Source organism: Sorex araneus, chromosome 1, assembly GCF_027595985.1.
Source record: "Sorex araneus isolate mSorAra2 chromosome 1, mSorAra2.pri, whole genome shotgun sequence".
Taxonomy (NCBI): Eukaryota; Metazoa; Chordata; class Mammalia; order Eulipotyphla; family Soricidae; genus Sorex; species Sorex araneus.
The window spans coordinates 317192397-317216129 of NC_073302.1; the positions used below are offsets into that span (position 1 = coordinate 317192397).

The following is a 23733-nucleotide window of genomic DNA, read 5'->3' on the forward strand; positions in this document are numbered from 1 at the left end:
TTCTCTCACTTGAGTGAAATGTGATCCCACAAGCATAGCTCTTTCAATTCCTCTCTGGGAGACTCTCAAATAGCATTTGTATCCTGTTTTTGCAGGGCCCAGGTCTCTGAGGCATGCATCTGTTAGGGCAGGAAGAATGATGGAGTCAAAAAGATGTTCCCAGAGCCAGAGGTTCTTCGTCCTTTGACGTCTTTGATGCTCTTGAAGGTGTTCCACACCGCTCTCTTCCTTTTGCGCAGCTCAGGTGCCAGGTCGTTTGTCATGTTGAGTTCTCGACCTAGGTACACATAGCTGCTGCATTCAGAGAAGTTTGTTCCCTTAAGAGCAAATGGAACATAGAAACTAGTCCGTTTCTCATGAACACTGTCATGAGACTCAGTAACAGTAACAGTGTCTCATCATAGATTAAGATTTATCAAGCGCTATAGGTACTGGCTTTCTGGTAGTTTTAAAAATATATAGGTTTGTATATAAATGATATATATTTATTCTATTAGTTGAATAATTACATGATGGAGAATTTTGATCTGCGATCCCTTGGTTGCATATTTTGAGACTAGCCTAAGTTGAAAATGCAAGTTATTGGTGAAAAAATAAATTCATAGGACAGCTGAAGTTTTAAAAAAGTACAAGTGAAACTCCAAATCAATAATAGTGAATCTTTTGTTGAAATATTGAATGTAATCAAAATAAAGTGAAAGTAAAGTGAAATTTACCAGTTACACATGCGGGGTGGGGAGGTGGGGGAGGTGGGCGGAAGGGGGGAGGTATACCGTGATTCTTGGTGGTGGAATATGTGCACTGGTGAAGGGATGGGTGTTTGGGCATTGTATAACTGAGACTTAAACCTGAAAGCTTTGTAACTTTCCACATGGTGATTCAATAAAAGAATTAAAAAAAAAGTTCAAGTGAAAAAAATTTAAAAAATAAAAGTATAAGTGCAAACTAACACAAAGTAGAAAACAAAGGATTGGGAAAAGACAGGTGTAAAATTTGGTCTCAAAATACAAACTATGCTCATTGGAATTGTTTTCCAAATGATAGAAAAATATATAAACATATTTGATATTGAATACATGTTATTTTGATTTCTTTGAATTTTTATCTCTCTAACTAGAACTTAGCCTAGTTAAATTCCTTTTAATAGAACAAAGATTTTAAGTAGAACAGGGTTGCTAATTTTTCTAATATATGTCTTATTAAAATTTTAGTACTTGCATCACATATTAACAAATAAATATATCAATAACTAAAAGAAATAAAGCAATGAATAAATTACACGTGGTGGTACTCAGTGATCACTCTTGGTGAGGCTGGGGGATCATACGGAGTGCCAGAGATTGAACCCAGATCTACTACATGCAAGGCAAGTGCCTGCCCACCTCCCAATGTGCTATCTCAGCAGCTCCTGTCTTTAGACTAACAGCAAAACTTATGAGGGACCTTTGACAACCCCAGAATTTAAACATGACTAATAGGTATTCAGTGGTGTTAAAAGAACTTGAACAAATTGAATCTCTGTAGAAATTATCCTTGTAATTCAATTTTTACATGTTCCTCTAATAAATAATGTTCACTAAAAATTCTGTTACGTGGATTTACATATTTAAGCCTTGCTGTCACATGCTTTTAAATGTAATTTGTCTTTCTAGAGATCCTTCCTATTTAAGTGATTTTAATTTGTGAATCACTGATTCTGAATTTAAAATAGGATGTGGAACTAGAGATGCATTTTTACATTTTGATTAAAATTTTTAGCAGTAGTAATACTAGTATTGATTTTTTTGTGGATCACATTTAATGGAGCTAAGGATTTATTCCAAGGTCAGGGCTTGGGGTTGACTCCTAAGGGTGAAGAAGGAAGGCTGTGATGCCAGGGATCAAATTTGGGCTTCCCACATACAAAACATGTGCTTACTCCTTTGTGCTGTATATCTAGTTCAAAAATTCTTTCACCTAAATTTTTCCACTCTTTGAAAAACTCCAAGTAGTTTTTGATAACATAAAATGTCAACCTGTAGATTTGCTGTGTAGTTAACAAATATGAAATGTAAATTCTTAGGTTTATTGTGAGTATCCATTATGAGTAGGATAATGATCCTACGTTATTTTATAGAATAAGCCAATGGGATCTTCTTTTTAAAATGCAATTTGCAGGGGGCTAGAGCAATAGCACAGCGGGTAGGGCGTTTGCCTTGCACGCGGCCGACCCGGGTTCGATTCCCAGCATCCCACATGGTCCCCTGAGCACCGCCAGGGGTAATTCCTGAATGTAGAACCAGGAGTAACCCCTGTGCATCGCCAGGTGTGACCCAAAAGGCAAAAAAAATGCAATTTGCAAAGTAAACTGCGACATTAAGCATTTGTGAATTGGTTTGAAAAACCTTAATTTCTATCATAGGTGTAAACGACCAATATAAAGTGATAGTTGAACAAAAATGAAATCCTCTGTAGCATTTTTCTGGTTCTGTGTTCAAATAGTAGAGAGAGTGGAATAAAAACAGAAGAACTGCTCAGCCAGTCTCTGGCATTCAGAGTGAAGTAACTTAAGTAATTTTATGCTTTAATTGACACCTCCATCCTGGCAGAACAAAGATTTAGCTGCCAGAAACTTTTATCTACATGTCTTGAGCTGGCTCCAGGCTTCTTGGGTCTTTTCTCTGCTGCTGCTTTGTAACCCCAAAATAGAGCTACCTACAAGTTTTACAAAGTTAGAAGTTGATATTCATTGTGCTCATTTTTCACTTAAAGTATTGGATAAGAGGAGGCATGCAAATAGATTTATTCAGGATTTTTTATAATCTCCTTAAACTCAACATGCATTGGGTAGGTGTCATGTCGAAACTAGTTATATGGTTAACTAGTTGTACAAGTGGGCAGGCTAAGGTATGTACAATTTAAAAAAAAAAACAGTAGAAAGACTGCAAACAAACAATACCTCACAATGTATTTGATCTAGCCTTTCTTTTGATTGTTCCCTAGAAAAGTTACAGTTTCTCAATTTCCTAACAGTAACAATGAAAGACTAAACACGAAATCACTGACCTCTGCTTTCTATTTGTTAAAGCATGAAAAGGTCCAGTTAACTTACAGACTATATATTCTTTTTCTTTTTCCATAGCTCATTTTTTTCCTAGAAATCATTACTGAAATTCAATTTATAAATCTTTAACAGCTCACTAATTCTTCTCCTTTCCTCCTTCCATGCTACTTTTGACATTAAAGGTTTTCCAAAGAAGATGTACTTGCATTATCACTAATTAAAATTTCCAACTATTTCAATATTTTTAGTAAAAATACTTTTTAATGTTAACACATCTCTAGCTTAAAAAAATCGATGTCATCATATTTTAAAAAACACTTTTACCATTTTGAAGAACAGTCATTATATTTTCTGCAGGGATTTCCTATATATGAGAACACAATTTCTTACTTGAAGCTTACCATAAAAAACACAGTGGTGGATGACACTTGAGAGATAGTCAGAGGTTAAGACAGGTACCTTGAAAACAGCCCACCCTAGTTTGATCCCTGGCACTGCATATGGTTTCCTGGGAACTTCCAGGAATAATCCCTGAGCACAGAGACAGGAATAAGTTCTGAACATCACCAGGTGGGCCCTCCTCTCCTGCCATGCAGTGGTAATAGAACACACATAAATGAGTTTAAAATATTTAAAAATAGTTAAATCTGATACTGTGATATATTGAAATTAGTACTAAATGCAATAAATCAAGACAATATAGGAAGGGTTATCTGAGGACTCTGGGAAAAAGTCTTTTTTATTTGTCTCTCCTATATTCCTCTAAAATTGTTTTTTTTAATGTGTGCTGTCAATGTCATGGTATTTTTGATAAACTAAATTAAAATTCAACATCATATTTTTAAATAATTTAATAAAATGATACTAAGTGGGAGTAGTTTTATGTGTGTGCAGTTAGCGAGTGCTATAGAGGAGTCAGGCTTTGGGGAAAGAGAACACAATATACTTATGTAGGGGTTGAAAATAATTTACAAAATTAATTTAATAAAATGGCTATAACAGTAACAATTTTTAACAAAAGAACAAATTGTCTGAATTTGCATTTGACAACACACTTAAGCCAAAGTTGACTTAATATAAAAATATGCCGTGAACTGGTATCTGACAGAAGATACAATAAATGCTAATGGTCACACTGAAAGTCTAAAGTTTACAGTATCTCTTGTGCCTCCTAAACAGTTTTTAACTTCAATTTCTTGGTTGTGTTAAACGCACCTCCTTGTGTCCTAATATCAATGGAAATATTTAGAATATGTGTTAAAGTAGAACACTGAATTTTCTTTATACCACACCAGATAAAATAATTTAACATATTTATTTTAGCCAGCAGCTCATGGTTACTAACTCAAACTATAAAATAGTTTTTGGTTTGTTTTAAAACTTCTAGCACTATGATCCCTAAAAGTATCTACAGTATTGGTATTGAATTAGCATGCTCTTCCTGAAAGAATCAACAGGCTTATCCTGAATGATTTTACTGTAACTCTCCCCTAAATTTTATATTATGTGAAAAAGTTTTGTTTAATAAAATATCTAGTATTTATGCCAAGATTCTACTGCACTAGTAGAACAAGCACAGATTTTTTATTTCAAACCACTTGGGTTTCCGTATCTAACTTTAGACTGTGACTCTGGGTATTTTTCATACCTTCCTTGAGCTCAGTTCCTAGAATAAAAAATGAAAACATCACCCTGGTTTGCAAAAGGGTAGAGTCATGTTTGAAAAGAGCTTGTGCATGTGCCCAGAATGGAGCAAGGCAGAGTGTAGTGTACTGGATGACAATGCTTTATCCTCCTCTTTTCCCCACTTATGATATATTTTGGTTAGGTGTAGATTAGTGAGAAAAAAAAGAAGTTACTGGAATAAGTCAGCTCCACTAAAAAGCTCGTGATATAGCAGGCAAGAGCTATATATCCAAAGTAGCATTTGATAGGATGAAAATATTAGCTTTTAAAAAATGTATTTACATTTTATAATTTGTTTGCAAGAAAAAGAGTTTTTCTGTATAGTCTTGTAAAAAAATGAAGAAAAAGTCCCCAGGTATTAAAGGCTGAATGTTCATGGACAGGTAACCGAGACAAAGCCATTTTATATAGCAATCTATATTAACGTCAAAAATACAAAATAGTTTCTCTAAAGGAAAGAGACTTTAAAAAATTAGTTGGTAAGAATTAGAAGTACCCATTAATTGTCCATGAAACCTTCTAAGAAAGGTGTTACTTCAAACAATTCTAGTAGAACTTGGCACATTATGTTTTAACTTTTCTACCACCTACTACTTTTCACCTCATAGCTTCAGTTACTCAGACAATTGCATACACATATATACACTAACATTAAAAATACTGCATGTGACTTTAAAGAAGAAAATTCATTTTCTACAACATCAGATCACCATATTTATGCCCAATGTTCTCAGTATGCAAATGGATATGTCGCATGTTCCTGATAATTAGCTTAAACTATGTTAAACGTTCGTTCCCAGTGTTGTCTCTCTAAGAGGCTCTGTTTGTTCATATGCAAGAAATCTAAGGCATTGTAAGTGGTTGTTCTACAGGACAAACTCTGTCCTTGCAATTATATATATACATATACATATGTATATGTGAATATATACATATGTATATGTATATATACATTCCCCTGAACACCTTTAACAAGTCTTTAGTCTTCAAATGCCACCAGCCAGACATTGGGAAACATTCATAGTCTACAGGTGGTTGGCTCAAAGATCAAAAGCTTTGTTTAAAAAAATATTTATGGAATAGCACCATAGAAAGTTTTTAAGAAACAAATCCTTTTTCAACATTGTTTTTGTTTTGTTTTCAACTTGAATCCCAGGAAGAGAAAAAAAAAGGAGATCTTTCAATTCTTACAAAGCCTATTTCTGCTTCATTTCATTTTTTAAATACAACATTAACCATGACAACAACATCAATAACAACTACAACAGATCAACAACTAAAGAAAGACAATAGCAGCAGTAGTAACTTGAGTATGAACCATCCAGGCAGTCACTTAGAAGCTTAGAAGTCACTTAGAAGTCATGTTCACACCTGTTGGGAGTTTTTTCATAAAGTTACTAAGACATCACAAGGCTTGAATTTGGTGTGAAAAGGCAGCACTCCCACGGAAAGAACTGATCAACTGGGCATCTTCCAGAATGTCAAGAAATGATATCAAAAGTAACTGCAATGGTTGATACTGACATTTCAAACTTGTGAACATGTCAGTAAACTGAAGTGGTCTCAAGATCATTGGTGTTTCAAAGAGGTTAATCTTGCCTGCTAGTGAAAATAATGAAGCTGACATATTCCAGTTTTCAAACATCATACACACCCTCATTTATGGTACAATCTTCCAAAGACATCCATGTCACAACATCTTCTATGGATCTGGTTTACAATGTTTCCAAGACTCAAAAACAGAGCAAATCTTCTAAACTTTAAGGGGGAATTTTTCCAGTTCATGACCTGAAAGATCACTTTATTCCCCATCACCCCAATCCTGAAAAATTGTCCAGAAGAACATTTGGCAGGGTCATAGATCCTGAATGGTCCACATTATAAGGGATCTTTGTTGAGTAAGTACTCAAAGCATCTGGGGCCTTCTTGTAGCATCTGATACCCTTTCTCCAGCTTCATCCAGACCATCCAACATGCTTTTTAAACATCCCAGTAATGCAGATCAGGATTAGCTGAAAACGGCTCTTGATTCAGAAAGTTCTGGTCTTACATTTTTATACTGTTCAAGCTTGTTATAGAAAACATTTGTGTGAATATCTTCAGTTTAAAAAAAATACAACTCTCCATTATGCACATTCTTGTACGTTCTGATGGAAGTTTTGGTGTTATTTTTTGGTATGCATAGAATCTGGATCTCTGATGCTTTTGTACCTTAGGTGAAATCCTTTCTTATTGATTGTGTCATCAGTGTGAAAATGAATCAAAACCGTGTTCCCGACTGAATAGATCTCTTCTGGTGGCTGAAGAAAAAGCAAACATGAAGGTAAATAACAAAACAAGTTACTCACACCTCCCTCACCCCACACTACTGCAAGTAACTCATGTTTGAAACAATTTACCAGTGGGCTATCCCAACACCCTAGAAAGGAAGATCTGACTACTTTTTCTTTCTACAGAAGAGAGAACTTGAGATCAGGGAAACAAATAACATGCTCCTTATCTCAGTACCACACTGCTACTCCGGGATACAGCTGGGTTTGCAAATGCTTTTGTTTCCAACTTCTGCAACTTGGTATTTTTTGAGAGCTTTTAAACCCTGTTTCTCTGATTTACAAGTATATAATGTTAGGTACAGTGAAGTTGAAGAGCAGTTAACTTTGTTTCAGAAGCACTCTGAGTCAGAATGATTTTCATAATCTGAACCACTGTTCCTTCTTATTGTTACACTCTTAGAGAAGGTGGGGAGAGAGCCTTTATTTTACTTCTGTTGCTATTTTGGACAAGATCTCCACAATGGCATATAAACAACAGAGAGTGGGTATTGGCAGGCATTAAAAATAACTTGGGACTAATGTCTTTGGAACAAACTACAACTCCAAAAGACCATCTGACATTCCCACATTGAGACTTGGGGGAAAAAGAGCATTGAGAAAAATTTCAGTTTTGTTCCTTTATATAGACACCCTCTGACCTGTATGGGGCACCCTGCTCCATGCACCAGTGATACTCTACCATGGGATACCGTTCTTGTAACACTGGCTGAGCCCACATAGCCATGCTAGACCCTGCCGCTCTCATCATATATATTTGTTGAGGGGACTTAATCTGAAAAGGTTGCATATACTTTTTCTGTTATGCTTTCATTTGGGGAGGTGGCAAAATTCTCAAAAACATTTCTTTAAATATATTAAACTTTTTTTTTGCTATTTGGATCACACCTGGTGATGCACAGGGTTACTCCTGGCTGTGCTCAGGGACCATATGGGATGCTGGGAATCAAACCCGGGTCGACCACGTGCAAGACAAACACCCTACCCGCTGTGCTATTGCTCCAGCCCCATATATTAAACATTTTTTAATATTTTCACATATTTACATTTTCATTTGCTGGATCTGACATGAATTTAAGTGTGGATAGCAACCACAAATTACAACAACTACTGAGTCCATTTGTCCACCTAATTAATGAAAGCTCCTAGAGATAGAGGGGTGATAAGTAAAAGTTTATTAAATTTATCAAGCTATGAACAATATAATTTTTATTTTGAACATTACAACTGTTCTATGCTGAACACATCCATCACTAATCAACAGATATATTTTATCTGGACTCTGATATTTACCCCTGATCCACAGAATCGACCGAGCCCGACAGCTGTTGAATCGAGGCCATCAAAGAGTTCAACATAGTCATAGCCACAGTCAGCTTCTTCTTCCATTTCAAAAGTCTGGAAGGATAACTCAAGCCTAGAGCCCCGCTCAGATACTAGCAGCCATTCACAGTCAGCCTGTCCTGGGTAGTTGTTGTCACCAAATTGAGCATGCGAGTACAGGTCTCTGGGTTTGGGTTCTGCTTTCAGTCGGCCGCCACACTCTGCCCAGGGAAAGAAAAATGAAACAAGTGCATAAGCTTTAATAGGTCCAATAATAAATGCTATGCAGTATAACTGTTCTCTAACTCCTGCATTCATTTCCATCATCACATCTGGTTCCCCAAATTAGAGTTTGGGTGTCCAATGGGTCTTACCCATGGTGGTGCAATCAGGAAAACTGATATTAACTGCATGTAACTGCTGGATGCGAATCTCAGCTTCAACACCTACCAGCTTCGTGATCTTGGGTAAATGATGTTATTTCTGTAACCTGAAGTTTTCAAGGGTAAATTACAGGTGGCAGCAATAGTACCAATGTTAGTGGGGTAAGGATTTAATTAATACATGAAAGTAACTTAAAAACAATACCTATCCCCTAGATACCTTCAATATTTTAATGTTATACTTCATAGTGTTTACTTACAAATGCTACTTTATGATGAAAATATTAACTGTCTTAATACAAGATTAATTTTTAGCAGTATATGAAAAAACTATCCTGAATTAAGTTATAGAAGTAAACAACAAAAATGCACAAAGGCTATAAGAGTTTTCCTTTTTTTGTGTTCCAGAACTCATTAATTTATACGTTGTGTTTGTCATAGTATAAAACATTAAATGTTTCTAGTTTTTTCAGAGAGCTATGAACATATGCTCTAATTTGACAGTTAGATTTAAATATAGCAAATAAATAAATATAAGCAAAAATATCAGCATAATTTAGAGAATTAAATTCTCAGGTACTCTGCAGTCAGAATCCCAATTGTTTATAAGTGGAGATTAAATCAGATCTGAGGAATATTTCCCCCAGCCATTATTTTTATTAATAAAAAATCCCATTTTTATTCATGGGAATAAAAACTGATATGAAAAGCTCTAAGAAGAAAAAAATAGTGCCCTTTGGACCCTGCTGCGGAGTGAGCATGATAGAAGAGCCCAAGGGAGCGCCCTTGGACTCCAAGCAGCCCACTGAACTAATTCCGGCACGGGATCGGAGAACCCACGGCGGGCTGAGACAGTGGAAACCGGGCATCCTCCAATTCTTTTAACCTCTCTCTCAACCCCTTCCTCCCGAGCACAGCGCAGGGTCCGCGGCTTTCTGAGCGCAAAATGGAGACGCCGAGCCTCTCTCTAAGTTTCTCCATCTTATGAGCACCATAAAAGGGTAAAAGTTTGTAGTGATGTTATTTCTGGTTGTACTTTCCCTGGACTTTATAAAGAAACCCAAAACTGCGTGGCCGCTACCGTGGCCGTGCGACCTAATGTCATCTTAGCATCAGCAATATGTAATGGTTCCTTTTTAATGGGTCGGACTTTTGTGGGAGATCCTAACAAGAATAGTAAGTCTTTTGCTGAAATATTGAAGGCAATCAAAGTGGTAGCCATCTCTCTAGACTGAACTAAGCTATATCCCCACGCCGGCTGAGAAGAAATTTTCTTTCTCAGGAAGAAACGCGGCGTGGTGTCAACCATAGTGTGATGTCCATTAAGCAAATAGACCTGGTGGTGTGGGAATGGGATATAAGGGGAAAAATTATGTACATGGAACAGTGGGACGCTGGTGGAATCTCGAGCCGGAGCCGATACCAGCGCAAGACCTTTGGTTCCAGAAACTGCTTGCAGACACTCTACTAGACTATCAACTAAGCCAGAGCCCCACGCCTGCTGATGATGGGAAATAACCATCCTTTTCGGTTTTTTTCCCTTTGTCAGACAGCGTGGCAATTACTAAACAGGCTTGAACTCGGTGGCGCGGGGCAAGGGGGAAAAAGAAAGGTTATGTAACAAACAGCGGGACTTAATATCTCTATATTCTTAGCAATGGAGAACTATCAAATGCCTCCTTGGCAATAGGACTGTCTTTTTCTTTTTTGGGGGAAACCCCAACAACGGTAGTGAGTTGTGTGTTCAAACATGGAATGTAATCGAGATAAAGCGTAAACGAAGTGAAACTTATCACTTACAAGGGTGGGGACTGGGGAGGTGGGAGGGGGCGGCAGGTATACTGGGGGGGGTTGGTGATGGAAGATGGGCACTGGTGAAGGGAAGGGTGTTTGAGTATTGTATAACTGACATAATCCTGAGAACTATGTAACCCTCCACATGGTGATTCAATAAAATTTAAAAAAAAAGAAAAAAATAGTTTTATCTCCATCTTAATTATGCAAGCACTGAGATGTTCCTGGGAAACAGCAATTTCAGTATTAAGACCAGGAAAGAGTGCGATGAGTTGGGGCAGATGAAAATGAAAATCAAATGTAGAATGACCTAGACAAGCAAAGTTATTGGAGATCAAACTGTAACTATGTCAATAGTGGACTGGTCATCTGTGACCAGACAGCCCTTAATAGTACTCTGTGAGGATGGATTAGGTAGCCAACATTCTAATATGGATCATGGATATTTGTATATGGCTTACTCTCATTCTAGATAGCCCATTTGAAAACATAGTCCTGAATCTGCCAAGAGGAAGCCTAATCCTCTTTTGCCTAAACAATATAGGCTCAACTGCACCCATGGGCATCCTCATAGTAAACAATTGCATATTCAGGGTCCTTTGTGTTCTATGAAAGAATTTCCAGGAAAAGCTTCAACCAGGAGAATGGCTTCCACAGTGTGTCATGTGATGAATCGCAGTGGCTCTCTGTCTTCCCAGTGGGGGATCTTATACAACCTACTGGTGCAGGTACCAAAATTACAAATTACATAAGGAAGTCCATGTCATTTAAACTGCTTCTGAAGGCTAGAATCCGCTGAACCTTGGATGTCATCTCTTCAGTCCCTGAGTCTGGGAGCCAAGTATCGATTTCCCATCATGGTCCTTCTCTGATCCTGGTAACTCCAAGTTTTCTTGTCTTCTCCTTGAGAAAGTATCCCACAGCCAAATTTCCTGGACCCAAATCCAAGCTCTGCTCTTTCTCAGCTGTAGAACTTTGTCCCGTACTTTATTTCTAGTTTCAAAATGGCAGAGTCAACAAGGTCTAAAGGAGGAGGAGGCTGCTTGAAAGATACTAGTACAGAGATTTTTAAAAAGCCAGGTCAGTATGAACTCTCATCATTATTGTTCTCAGTTTCCAATAAGAATATCTAAATGCCGTCATCTGTACTAGGAATCTCTTCAAGTGTGAAATGAAAAATCAGAAAAATCTAAAAACAACTTAGAATAGTCCTATAATCAAGGGAAAATTATATTTGTGCATAATGTTCCTGAATTCAATATACTTATATTGAAAACAAGGTGTCTTATTTCCAGATTCTTAGAAAAGTCCGCCAATTCCCAAAGTTTAATATAATTGACTGATTTGTTTTTAAGCTCAGAAAATTGTCAGTGCTGGTATTACTTCTATTGTGCAAACCCTGAAGAGCAGAGAGATGAAAAGAAGGCATTGGCTTCCGGTCCCTGCTGTGAGGTAAGAAAGTTGCAAAACAAAGTCCAGAATCCAGAAGAAACTATTTTCCATAAGCATAAGCTTGGAACAAAAACCAAGGACATAAATAATATAGTTAACAAAAAGAGATTAAGAGATTTCACAAAACTTTTGTGAATATGAAACTTATGGTTAGGTGTTATGAATAAATTTTTTTGTGAAAACTTCTAGAAAATAACAACATTCAAAAGCAAATTATTTGAAATGCATGAAGTGACTTAAGGGTGACTTAAAAATTTTCAGAATATTTCCCTGTTTTCACTGTTCTGTTTCAGTGAAGAGCTCATTCCTATGAATCATTGCTCTAATTAATAAATTTGGGATAATTTCAACCATGGGTGGATTTGTGCAGAGAAGATTCTGCAGATAAATTTCTTTTATGGAGAATCATTTGAATATTACATGCACAAAAGATATGGTTTTAATAATGTCCTGAGAGAAATCCTATGAAAAGAAAATAGTAATACAACAGAAGGGCAAATGCTTATGAGTGCTTCTAATGATTGTTGTGTTGAGTCTTCAAAATACAGTTAACATATAGCATTTAACACAATTTCTGGACCAGAAGATTTTTCAATAGGCACCACTTCTTCTGCAAATATTCTTACTCACTTTCAATGTCAGAAAATTAATATAAAAGCATTCCTTGGGGCTGGAGTGATAGTACAGGAGGTAAGGAGTTTGCTTTGCATGCAGGTTTGATCCCCTGCACCCATATGGCCCCCTAAGCCCCACCAGGAGTAATCCCTGAGTGCAGAGCCAGGAGTAAGCCCTGAGCACTTTGGGTGTGGCCCCAAATTTAAGAAATACATTTATTTAGCCACGCAACAAGTGTTTTTAAATTATTGTTTGAAGATACTCTGCAACATGCCAGAGAGTCTTATACAGAATTGTTGAAAATGGAAAATCAAGCTGAGTAAGAAACCACCAAGAAGGGGTGAGAAAGCAACTGAAATCTCAGGGTTGCCTTCAGTTTAATTTGGAAAGACAAAATTTTAAACTTCCTGGTAAAGAATTAAATTACTGGAGAGGTTTGTAAGCAGACCTAGAAATGCTTAGAGGTCATTCTAATTTGAGTAAGATCAAAATAATTTCTTTTCTAAAGAGCTTACTAATGTGTCATTTGATGTTTCAATGTCATTGACAAATAGTGTGCTGCTTTATGTTACAGGAAAGAAGTCCCATAGGCTGGACAAAGCTATTTAAAAATACTATATTCTCTCCCTGCATTTCCCTTCTTGGATCTTTGCATTATATCTTTATCCTCTGGGAGAATACACATGATTTTTTTTATTGAAAGATTTGCTTCCTTCAATTAGATTACTTAAGAGCTGAAGTAATAATATTTGTTATGTGATTAAAATATGTTTGAACCTGTCAGAGAAAAAACAAGAACCCTTTCTAATAGACCTAATTTCTCATGGATTTGGATAGCATTACTAGTGGGGGGAAAAATTAGCCATAATGCTATTTACATGAAAATTTTAAGCTTTTCTATTTTCAAAATTCATAGAAGCTTTTTTTCTGATGGAATTTAATTTGCTCAAGTAGATTTTCAATATGTACTTCATAGTCCTTTGATAATAGCTACATGTATTTTAGAAGGCATTAAATAATAAATAATAAATGCTTTATATGTGGAACAACAAAGTTGTTGGCAGATTTGGTATGGAACTGGTCAGTCTTGTAAGAAGCAGCTGTCTAAAAATCAACAGTTTAATTTATCGAACTGTAAATTTTCTGCAGGCAGAAATTTCTGTTTTCCTGTAAATATTTTTTCCTATAAATGAATAATACCATATAAAATAATTATCTGATGAAAGATTATGCAATGTGCTAAGAAAAAAGCTATCAATAGTAGGTCGGAGATAACAGTGATGAGCACTGTAGCACTGTCATCCCATTTTTCATCAATTTGCTCCAGTGGGCATCAGTAATGTCTCCATTGTGAGATTTGTTACTGTTTTTGGCATATCGAATATGCCACGGGTAGCTTGCCAGGCTCTGCCATGCGGGTGGGATACTCTCGGTAGCTTGCCAGCTTCTCCAAGAGGGACGGAGGAATTGAACCCAGACTGGCCACGTGCAAGGCAAATACCCTACCCATTGTCCAGTGATGAGCATATATAGCTAATTAGGTAGCAGTAGTATAACTCTACCACAAAAAATCCAAGACAGCTAGTTAAGTAAGAGCAAAGAGTTTTTCATAAACAAAACCCACACAAAGTAATGGTACAAATTTTGGCAAGAGCTAATGAGCAGAGGTTGAGAGGTGAGGAAAACTGTTACTGTTCATGCTATATTCCTCATTTCCTCTTTTCCTTTTTCTTTTTGTTTTTTTTTTTTTTTTTTTTTTTTTTTTTTTGGCTTTGCTAATTTATTTTATTTTATTTTTTTTTATTTTAAATTTTTTATTGTGGAAAGTTACAAAGTTACAAAGTTTTCAGGTTTAAATCTCAGTTATACAATGCTCGAATGCCCATTCCTTCACCAGTGCTCATATTCCACCAAGAATCCCAGTATAGCTCCACCCCGCCCCCTCACACCCAAACCCCCCCAAGCCCCTAGCCCCCCCACCCTAAGCCCCCCCCGCCTGTGTAACTAATAAATTTCACTTTACTTTCACTTTGATTGCATACAATATGTCAACAAAACTCACTATTATTGTTTGGAGAGTCTCTCCCCTAAAGTCAGACCTGCTGAAAAGGAAGCATTAGATAATTTGTTTTCCATTGCTGAGGATGAAGAAGTATGAGGTCGAGTGACCACACTTAGCGGCCTCTCTCCTTTTTCTTTTTGGGTCACACAAAGAAACACCCAGGGGGTCCTTCTGGCTTTGCACTCAGAAATTGCTCATGATAGTGCTCAGGGGATAATATGAGATGCTGGGGATCAAACCCAGGTGGGCTGCATGCAAGGCAACCCCCCTACCTGGTGTACCATTGCTCCAGTCCAAATTTCCTCATTTCTGACATGGCAGGGCTGTATGAAGTGATATCCAAGGCCTGCTTTGCCTAATATGACTGAGATAACGGACATGGGCACTTGCATGTGCCTAAGTAGGGGAATAAAATGAGCATTGTCAGATAATTTTCACAGAGGAACTGTTTAACATGAAGGCAAGCGTCCAGTTTAACATTTGTTTCCTTCATGATCCCAAATGTTTATTATACTAAGATAAAACAATTCGTAGAGTTAGAATGGGCTAAAATTCTGGCTTTGTCATCACTTTAGAAATTCTTGCAAATTAATAGGACTTCCAGATTTTTAATTTCTTTATCTGAAAATGAACATAATAATAACTCATTTGAGATTTTGGTGCTTGTGAAGTGTGTTCATGTGTATGTGTGCATCCTAGTGTATGCTAGGAAACCATTGCATCTCTGTATAGGCTATTTATTATAAGCAGAATTTACTGATGGGATCCCTAATGGTTATAAACTCTAAAAATAAGGTATATGTGCAGAAACATTGAAAATTAAGGAATCATCAAATGCTATAGCTGTAAGAAACCTGGATATTAATAACTTTCACATAAGAAAATGAGATCAAATATTTTCTCTAAAATTTCAAACTAGGAATTAAAGAGATAGTACAGTGGGTAGGGCTTTTGTCTTGCACATGGCTGACCCAGGTTTAGTCCACCAAGCACTGCCAGGAGTGATACCCAAGTGGACAGCTTGAAGGAACCCCTGAGCATTGGTGGGTGTGACCCCCCAAACAGAAAAATAAAATAAAATTCCCAGCTAGGAAATTGTTGTTGGACCAAAACCCATATTTGTTCATACACTAAACATAGTATCATCATCTTTCCACCATAAAAGTTAAATTATAAAAGTAAGTTTTCATTGAAGAAAGAGAATTTATAATAGATCACATCAAATAATGGATCATTAGCCATTTAAGGAGTTTTGATCGCATATTTTCACATTGAATTCTTGGAATCTGTAAAATTAGAATATGAACTTATTGTATAACCATGTCTTTAATAATTATTCATATACTTATCACATAAATATATAATTATAATTTTATATCCTCTACAGAAAGCATATACGTGCCATCAATTTTGTGCATCTAAGAAAATATTGATAGTATAATGTTAAATCTTTTAATACAAAAATACATCAGTTACTGGGAAAACATTAAAGGATTCTTATTTTTCTTAAGTATAAATGCTATTCATGCAAAATAATTGATTTGCACCATTGATGTGTCCAATAATTACTAGCACAAAGTCACTATCCTGAAATGAATAACCATTTTCATTGACTTCAACAAAAAATCTAATACATATAGTAAAATTTACAAATGTATAGAACTGTCCTATAGCACTGTTGTCCTGTTGTTCATCGATTTGCTCAAGTGGGCACCAGTAAGGTCTTCATTGTGAGATTTGTTGTTACTGTTTTTGGCTTATCAAACACACTATGGGTAGCTTGCCAGGCTCTGCCGTGAGGGCGGGATACTCTTGGTAGCTTGCCGGGCTCTCCGAGAGGGACGGAGGAATTGAACCCGGGTCAGCTGTGTGCAAGGCAAACACCCTAGCCATTGTGCTATCGCTCCAGCCCATATATCCTAAATTAATATTAGACCATGAAATAATTGATATTACTTTTAAAATAATATTCACCAAAATATTTACTGCACTAAAACTTTCATGAACAAATCTAATACCTAAACTTCCTCTTTAGTATCAATAGTTTATGCATATATTGTGCCACAAGGTGTCACTATAGGCTAAATGACCTTAGTAAATATCTAAAACTTAGCTGATCTTTTAACTGACAGAGTACTTCCTAGACATGTAGTATGGGGCTTATTAAGTTGACTAAAATATATACAATAATAATTTTATCTACATTTAAAAATAGCACTGTAGCACTGTCATCCCATTGTTCATCGATTTGCTCGAGCGGGCACCAGTTAATATCTCTTTTGTGAGACTTGTTACTGTTTTTGGTATACTGAATACACCATGGGTAGCTTGCCAGGCTCTGCCGTGCAGGCGGGATACTCTCAGTAGCTTGCGGGGCTCTCCGAGAGGAATGGAAGAATCGAACCCGGCTCGGCCGCATGCAGGGCAAACGCCCTACTCGAGGTGTTATGGCTCCAGTCCACATTTAAATGTACTTTTATAAATTAAATTTTAATTCTCAATGAATTACAGAACCGATGAAATTCAGAATGGTAAAATTAGGGATTATGGGAAAAATCATGCTGCATACCAAATTAAAAAAATAAGTGAGGCTCTGTAAAGAAAGATATATATTTAAAATCCAAAAATATAAAAAAATATAAAAATATACTAATATGTTAACTGGCTAATCAGAGCTTAGCTAGGTACCAGAGGAATCTATGTTGCTGAATATACAATTTAAATTACTAATGTTAATATGGAATATATCATGTTTTTGGAAATAGTGGTCATAAGGCACTGAGATTAAATCAGACCAAATGATTGGTTTTCTCCACCTACAGAGGTATAGAGGCAGCATGCTACAAAGCTGTCCTACTTTTCACACTCTGCCTCAGTGGTACTTCTGCTCTGCTTGCAGAGCCATTTAATATCCTGTTCTAGAATCCACTACATCCACTGCAAGAGAAAGCTGCATCCTAGTGAGAAAAGAGAAGCATGCTGCTGATTTTGCTGACCTGTAGAATGTGTGGCCTGGAAGCCTTTTCTTTGAACAGATGCATCAGAAACAAACCGAACAAACATTTTATTTCCGGTGGCCACAAGGGGCTCTGGTATCTTGTTGCCACATAGCCGTCCAAGAATCGGGGATTTTTCTGTTTCTCCATCAAATACTTCCAAGTGGTCATAGGCACACTCTTGATGCTGCTCAATCTCAAACTCACTAAAGGCCTATTTAAGCAAACAAAGAGACAAGTTACACAACAGTATCTGTTGGCAGAATTACAGTTTAGTGAAGTATGCTCAGTGCATTCAAATGATTTTAATCTATACAACACATAATTGTAAAGAGTTAGAAGTCAATAATAGGAAGAGTCTGTGGGAAAAACATGATGAAGAAAACAATGTAATGACTTTGTGTAAATTCTGATTCATTATTGCAACTAGTAAAATTGCAATTAAGTTTGCTCTAGAATTTAGACAACTTGTTATAATAAAATCTATATAAGAATATAACTCTGAATTTATTTGAAATAAATATTTTTTAGACTAGCATGATTAAAAATTATCTCTTCTGATTTTGAAAATAAAGCTTCTGAACACAATACTATCATCTGGAACTTAAACATTTGAAAGAAAACCCCATAGATTATATTCTTTCACAAAAACTGAATTTAGGATATCTTAAATTCCTACTTCAATCATTAATAGAATAACTAAAATACAACAGAAACCATTATGAATTTAGTGTGGATAATTTTAATTGTCAGTTATATGGAACATTTATTTTACTATTTGCAGTTTTAGAAATTTAAGGTGCCATATCATTTAAAAATCATTCTAGTTTACCTGTGTAGCACATGTAGATTTTGGCAAATTCCTTTCAGGGGCCTTAGAGATCATTGAGGGATTAGGGTATGTGCAAAGCATGCGCCTTACATTGGTCCCACAGCACTATGTGGCACTCCATGCACTAGCTGGGTGGGTCCTGAAGCCCTTGGACACTGCTGGGATGACCCAGATGGTCCACCCTAGTATCGTATTCTTGCCCCCCCCCACTGACCAAGATTAACTGGCTAGCTGGTTCAGCAAGAATTACTAGGAAGACACCTGGATACCATTAACACTGCTTAGGAGGTCCTCCCAGATAATGATAAAATTTTATTAAATGTCAAACATTAAATATCCAAAGAAAAGTATTATTAAACTGAACTTAAAATAATGTTCAAAGTATTAATAGCTCTAATAACTTCAGGATATATACCATTTATACAGAAAAGTCTTTATACAGTTAAGATATGAATCATCACTTTTACTTCAGTCTAACAAAGCAAAGCTAAAACATCATACAGAAAGTGAACAAACTGGTTGGTAATCCATTTATTTTATGAACTGTTCATTTAAAAGCAAAGTCCTGGACATAAAATATTTGTCATAAAGTTTCACATACATGCTTTCTTCTGCTTTGTTTTGTTTTTCTGGGATCATATCCAGCGATGCTGAGGGGTTGCTCTGGGCTCTGCACTCAGGAATTACTCCTGGCAGTGACCCAAGGACCTAACCCATGTTGGCTGCATACAAGGCAAACACACTATGTGCTGTACTATCACTCCTGTACCACATTCATACTCTCTTGAATGCCATTTTGTGACATGACATGATCATAAGTCTCAGTTTCATGCTGATATTCATTTTAATCATTAAAAAAGTTATTTTTGGTTTGGGGGCCATACCCAACACTGTTCAGGGCTTACTCCTGGATCTTCACTCAGGGATTTCCCATGGTGCGATTTGGGGGACCATATGGTCTGCCATGGAGAGAACCCAAACTGACTGCTTACAAGACAAGCACCCTACATGCTGGATAATCATCCCGGACCCCATTTTATAATTTAATTATATTATGTTCCTTAGGAATATTTATTGACACACATTGTTAATAATAGAGTTGTTTTAGGCATCCAACATTCCAACATCAATTCCACCACAAATGTCCCATTCCCTTTCCCAATATCCCTGGTTCCCTTCCACACACCCTCAATAATCTGCCCCTTTGGCAGGCATATACAAAATTTATTGCATATTACTTGGTCCAGCTGGAGCGATAGCACAGCAGTAGGGCATTTGCCTTGCACGCTGTTGACCTGGTTTTGATTCCTCCACCCCTCTAGGAGAACCCGGCAAGCTGCCGAAAGTATCTTGCCTGCAGGGCAGAACCTGGCAAGCTACCCGTGGCGTATTCAATATGCCAAAAACAGTAACAAGTCTCAAAATGGAGACGTTACTGGTGCCCACTCGAGCAAATCTATAAGCAATGGGATGACAGTGATACAATGATTACTTGGTCAAATAAACTTAAAGGAATGTCAAATAAAAATATAAGAAAACAAATAAATTAAAGTCAATTTGTGATGATGAATTGTGAATATCTTTAACCTTTTTAAATTTTCTTACTCTAGTAGAGAACTAACATAAGCATTATTAGTGCGTGCCACATCAGTGCTGTATGATGAGCAATTTCTTCTGTCCTGTGAAGGGGCCCTTTTAAAAAAAAAATTCTTTTATTGATTCACCATGTGGAAAGTTACAAAGCTTTCAGGTTAAAGTCTCAGTTATACAATGCTCAAACACCCATCCCTTCACCAGTGCACATATTCCACCACCAAGAATCACGATATACCTCCCCCCTCCCCCCCACCTCCCCAGCCACTCACCCCGCATGTGTAACTGGTAAATTTCATTTTACTTTCACTTTACTTTGATTACGTTCAATACTTAAACAAAAAAATTCACTATTATTGGTTTGAAGTTTCTCCCCCCTAAAGTCGATCTGCTGAAAAGAAAGCATTTGGTAATTTGTTTTCCATTGCTGAGAATGAAGAGATATGAGGTCAGGAGGCCGCACTAGCAGCAGCATAGTTTTGGATTTCTGTATTTTAGTATTTTAGTAACTAAGTCCAGAGAAATGTCTGCCAGTAATCGCAACATTGTAAGCCTGTACCTCTCAGCTACTTTATATTCCACATATGAGTGTGATCTTTCTATGTCTGTCTCTTTCTTTCTGACTCATTTCACTCAGCATGATACTTTCCATGTTGATCCACTTATATGCAAATTTCATGACTTCATGTTTTCTGACAGCTACGTAGTATTCCATTGTGTAAATATACCAGAGTTTCTTTAGCCAATCATCTGTTTTCGGGCACTCTGTTTTTTTCCAGATTCTGGCTATTGTAAAGAGAGCGGCAATGAACATGGAAATGCAGATGTCATCTCTACTATACCTTTTTGCCTCTCCGGGATATATTCCCAGGAGTGGTATTGCTGGGTCAAATGGGAACTCAATTTCTAACTTTTAGAGAATCGTCCATATTGTTTTCCAAAAGGGCTGAACGAGTCGGCATTCCCACCAGCAGTGAAGGAGAATCCCTTTCTCTCCACATCCACGCCAACACCGGTTGCTTTTGTTTTTTGGGATGTGGGCCAGTCTCTGTGGTGTGAGATGATATCTCATTGTTGTTTTGATCTGCATCTCCCTGACAATTAGTGATGTTGAACATTTTCTCATGTGCCTCTCAGCCATTCGGATTTCTTCTTTGGAAAAGTTTCTGTTCATTTCATCACCCCATTTTCTGATTGGGTTGGCAGTTTTCTTCTTGTGGAGTTCAACCAGTCCATTGTATATCCTTGTTATCAACCCTTTATCAGATGGGTACTGCATAAATATCCTTTCCCATTCTGTAGATTCTCTTTGTATTTTGGTCACTGTTTCTTTTGAGTTGCAGAAGCTTCTTAGTTTGAGATAGTCCCATTTATTTATCTTTGTTTTCACTTGCTTAGCCAGTGGCGTGTCAGCTTTGAAGATACCTTTGGCTAGTCCCATTTATTTATCTTTGTTTTCACTTGCTTGGCTAGTGGCGTGTCAGCTTTGAAGATACCTTTGGCTTCAATGTCGTGGAGGATTTTGCCGACCTTATCTCAATGTACCTTAGGGATTCTGGTCTGATGTTGAGTTCTTTAATCCATTTTGATCTGATATTTGTACATGGTGATAGATGGAGGTCTAAGCCCATTTTTTTGCATGTAGCTGTCCAGTTTTGCCAGCACAATTTGTTAAACATGCTTTCCTTGCTCCACTTCACATTTCTCGCTCCCTTATCAAAGATTAGATGATCATATATTTGGGGGTGTATGTCAGAGTATTCAACCCTATTCCATTGGTCTGCAGCTCTGCCTTTGTTCCAATACCATGCTGTTTTAATGACTACCGCTTTGTAGTAGAGTTGGAAGTTGGGGAGGTTGATTCCTCCCATTTTCTTTTTCCCAAGGATTGCTTTAGCGATTCGTGGGGGCTTATTGTTCCATATGAATTTCAGGAGCGCTTGCTCCATTTCTTTGAAGAATATCAAGGGTATTCCTATAGGGATCGCATTGAATATGTACAATGCTTTGGGGAGAATTGCCATTTTGACAATATTAATTCCTCCAATCCATGAGCAGGGGATGTCTTTCCATTTCCTCGTGTCCTCTTTTATTTCCTGAAGTAGTGTTTTATAGTTTTCATTATACAAGTCCTTTACCTCCTTTGTTAAGCTGATTCCGAGGTACTTGATTTTTTGAGGTGCAATTGTGGACGGGATTGCTTTTCTCAGGTAACTTTCTTCTCTCTCATTATTTGCATATAGGAAAGCCATGGACTTTTGGGTATTGATTCTATAGCCTGCAACTTTACTATACGACTCTATTGTTTCGAGGAGTTTCTTGGTAGACGTTTTAGGGTTCTCTAGGTATAGTATCATATCATCTGCGAATAGTGAGAGCTTGATTTCTTCCTTTTCTACCTGAATGCCCTTAATATCTTTTTCTTGCCTAATCGCTATTGCAAGTACTTCCAGTACTATATTGAACAGAAGTGGAGAGAGTGGCCATCCTTGTCTCATCCCTGTTCTCAGAGGGAAGGCTCTTAGTTTTTCCCCATTGAGGACAATGCTTGCCATAGGCTTGTGATAAATGGCTTTGACTATATTGAGGAAGGTCCCTTCTATACTCATTTTGGCGAGTGTTTTCATCATAAACGGATGCTGGATCTTGTCAAATGTTTTTTCTGCATCTATTGATATGATTATATGATTTTTATCTTTTCTCTTTTTGATATGATGGATTATGTTGATTGATTTCCGGATGTTAAATCATCCTTGCATCCCTGGGATGAATCCCACTTGGTCGTGGTGTATTATCTTTTTGATGAGTTGTTGAATTCTATTTGCTAATATTTTGTTGAGGATATTCGCATCTGTGTTCATCAGGGATATTGGCCTGTAGTTTTCTTTTTTTGTGGTGTCTTTGTTTGCTTTTGGTATTAGGGAGATATGAGCCTCATAGAAACTGTTTGTTAGGGTTTCTGTTTCTTCAATTTCCTGGAAAAGCTTGAGAAGGACTGGCAAAAGGTCCTTTTTAAATGTTTGGAAGAACTCGCTAGTGAATCCGTCTGGACCTGGGCTTTTGTTTTTGGGAAGACTTTTGATTAACATTTCAATTTCCTTGATGTTAATTGGACTGTTCAGGTACTCCAGGTCTTCTTGGTTCAGCCTTGGGAGATTATAGGAGTCGAGGAATTTATCCATTTCTTCTAGGTTCTCTTGTTTCGTGGCATAGAGATTTTCAAAGTAGTCTCTGATGATCTTTTGAATTTCATTATTTCATTGGTTTCTGTTGTGATGTCCCCCTTTTCATTTCTGATTCAGCTTATAAGGGTTCTCTCTCTCTCTCTTTCTTTGTGAGTCTTGCTAGTGGTTTATCAATCTTGTTTATTTTCTCGAAGAACCAGCTCTTGGTTTCATTGATCTTTCGGATTGTCTTTTGGGTTTCCATGTCGTTAATTTCTGCTCTAAGTTTTATTATCTCTTTCCTTATGCCTGGTTTGGGCTCCTTTTGTTGGTCCTTTTCTAACGTCTTGAGCTGTGAAGTCAAGTTATTTATGTGGGCCCTTTCTTCCTTCCTGAGATATGCTTGCAGAGCTATAAATTTTCCCCTTAAAATGGCTTTAGCTGCGTCCCACAGGTTCTG

The 23733-nt window shown here is 37.0% G+C and overlaps 1 protein-coding gene across 1 annotated transcript in view; it reads right to left on the minus strand.

Annotated features, from left to right (window-relative positions):
* Positions 1-4701: 4701 nt before the first annotated feature.
* The window catches only part of TLL1 (tolloid like 1), a 216441-nt gene continuing 197409 nt past the window's right edge, over positions 4702-23733 (minus strand). The window contains exons 19-21 of the mRNA XM_004610364.2: positions 17685-17898; positions 8353-8603; positions 4702-7029 (exon numbers count right to left, since the gene is read on the minus strand). Of these exons, the coding sequence (XP_004610421.2) occupies positions 6895-7029; positions 8353-8603; positions 17685-17898 (600 nt within the window). The 3' untranslated portion in view covers positions 4702-6894. The remainder of the gene's footprint in view (positions 7030-8352; positions 8604-17684; positions 17899-23733) is intronic.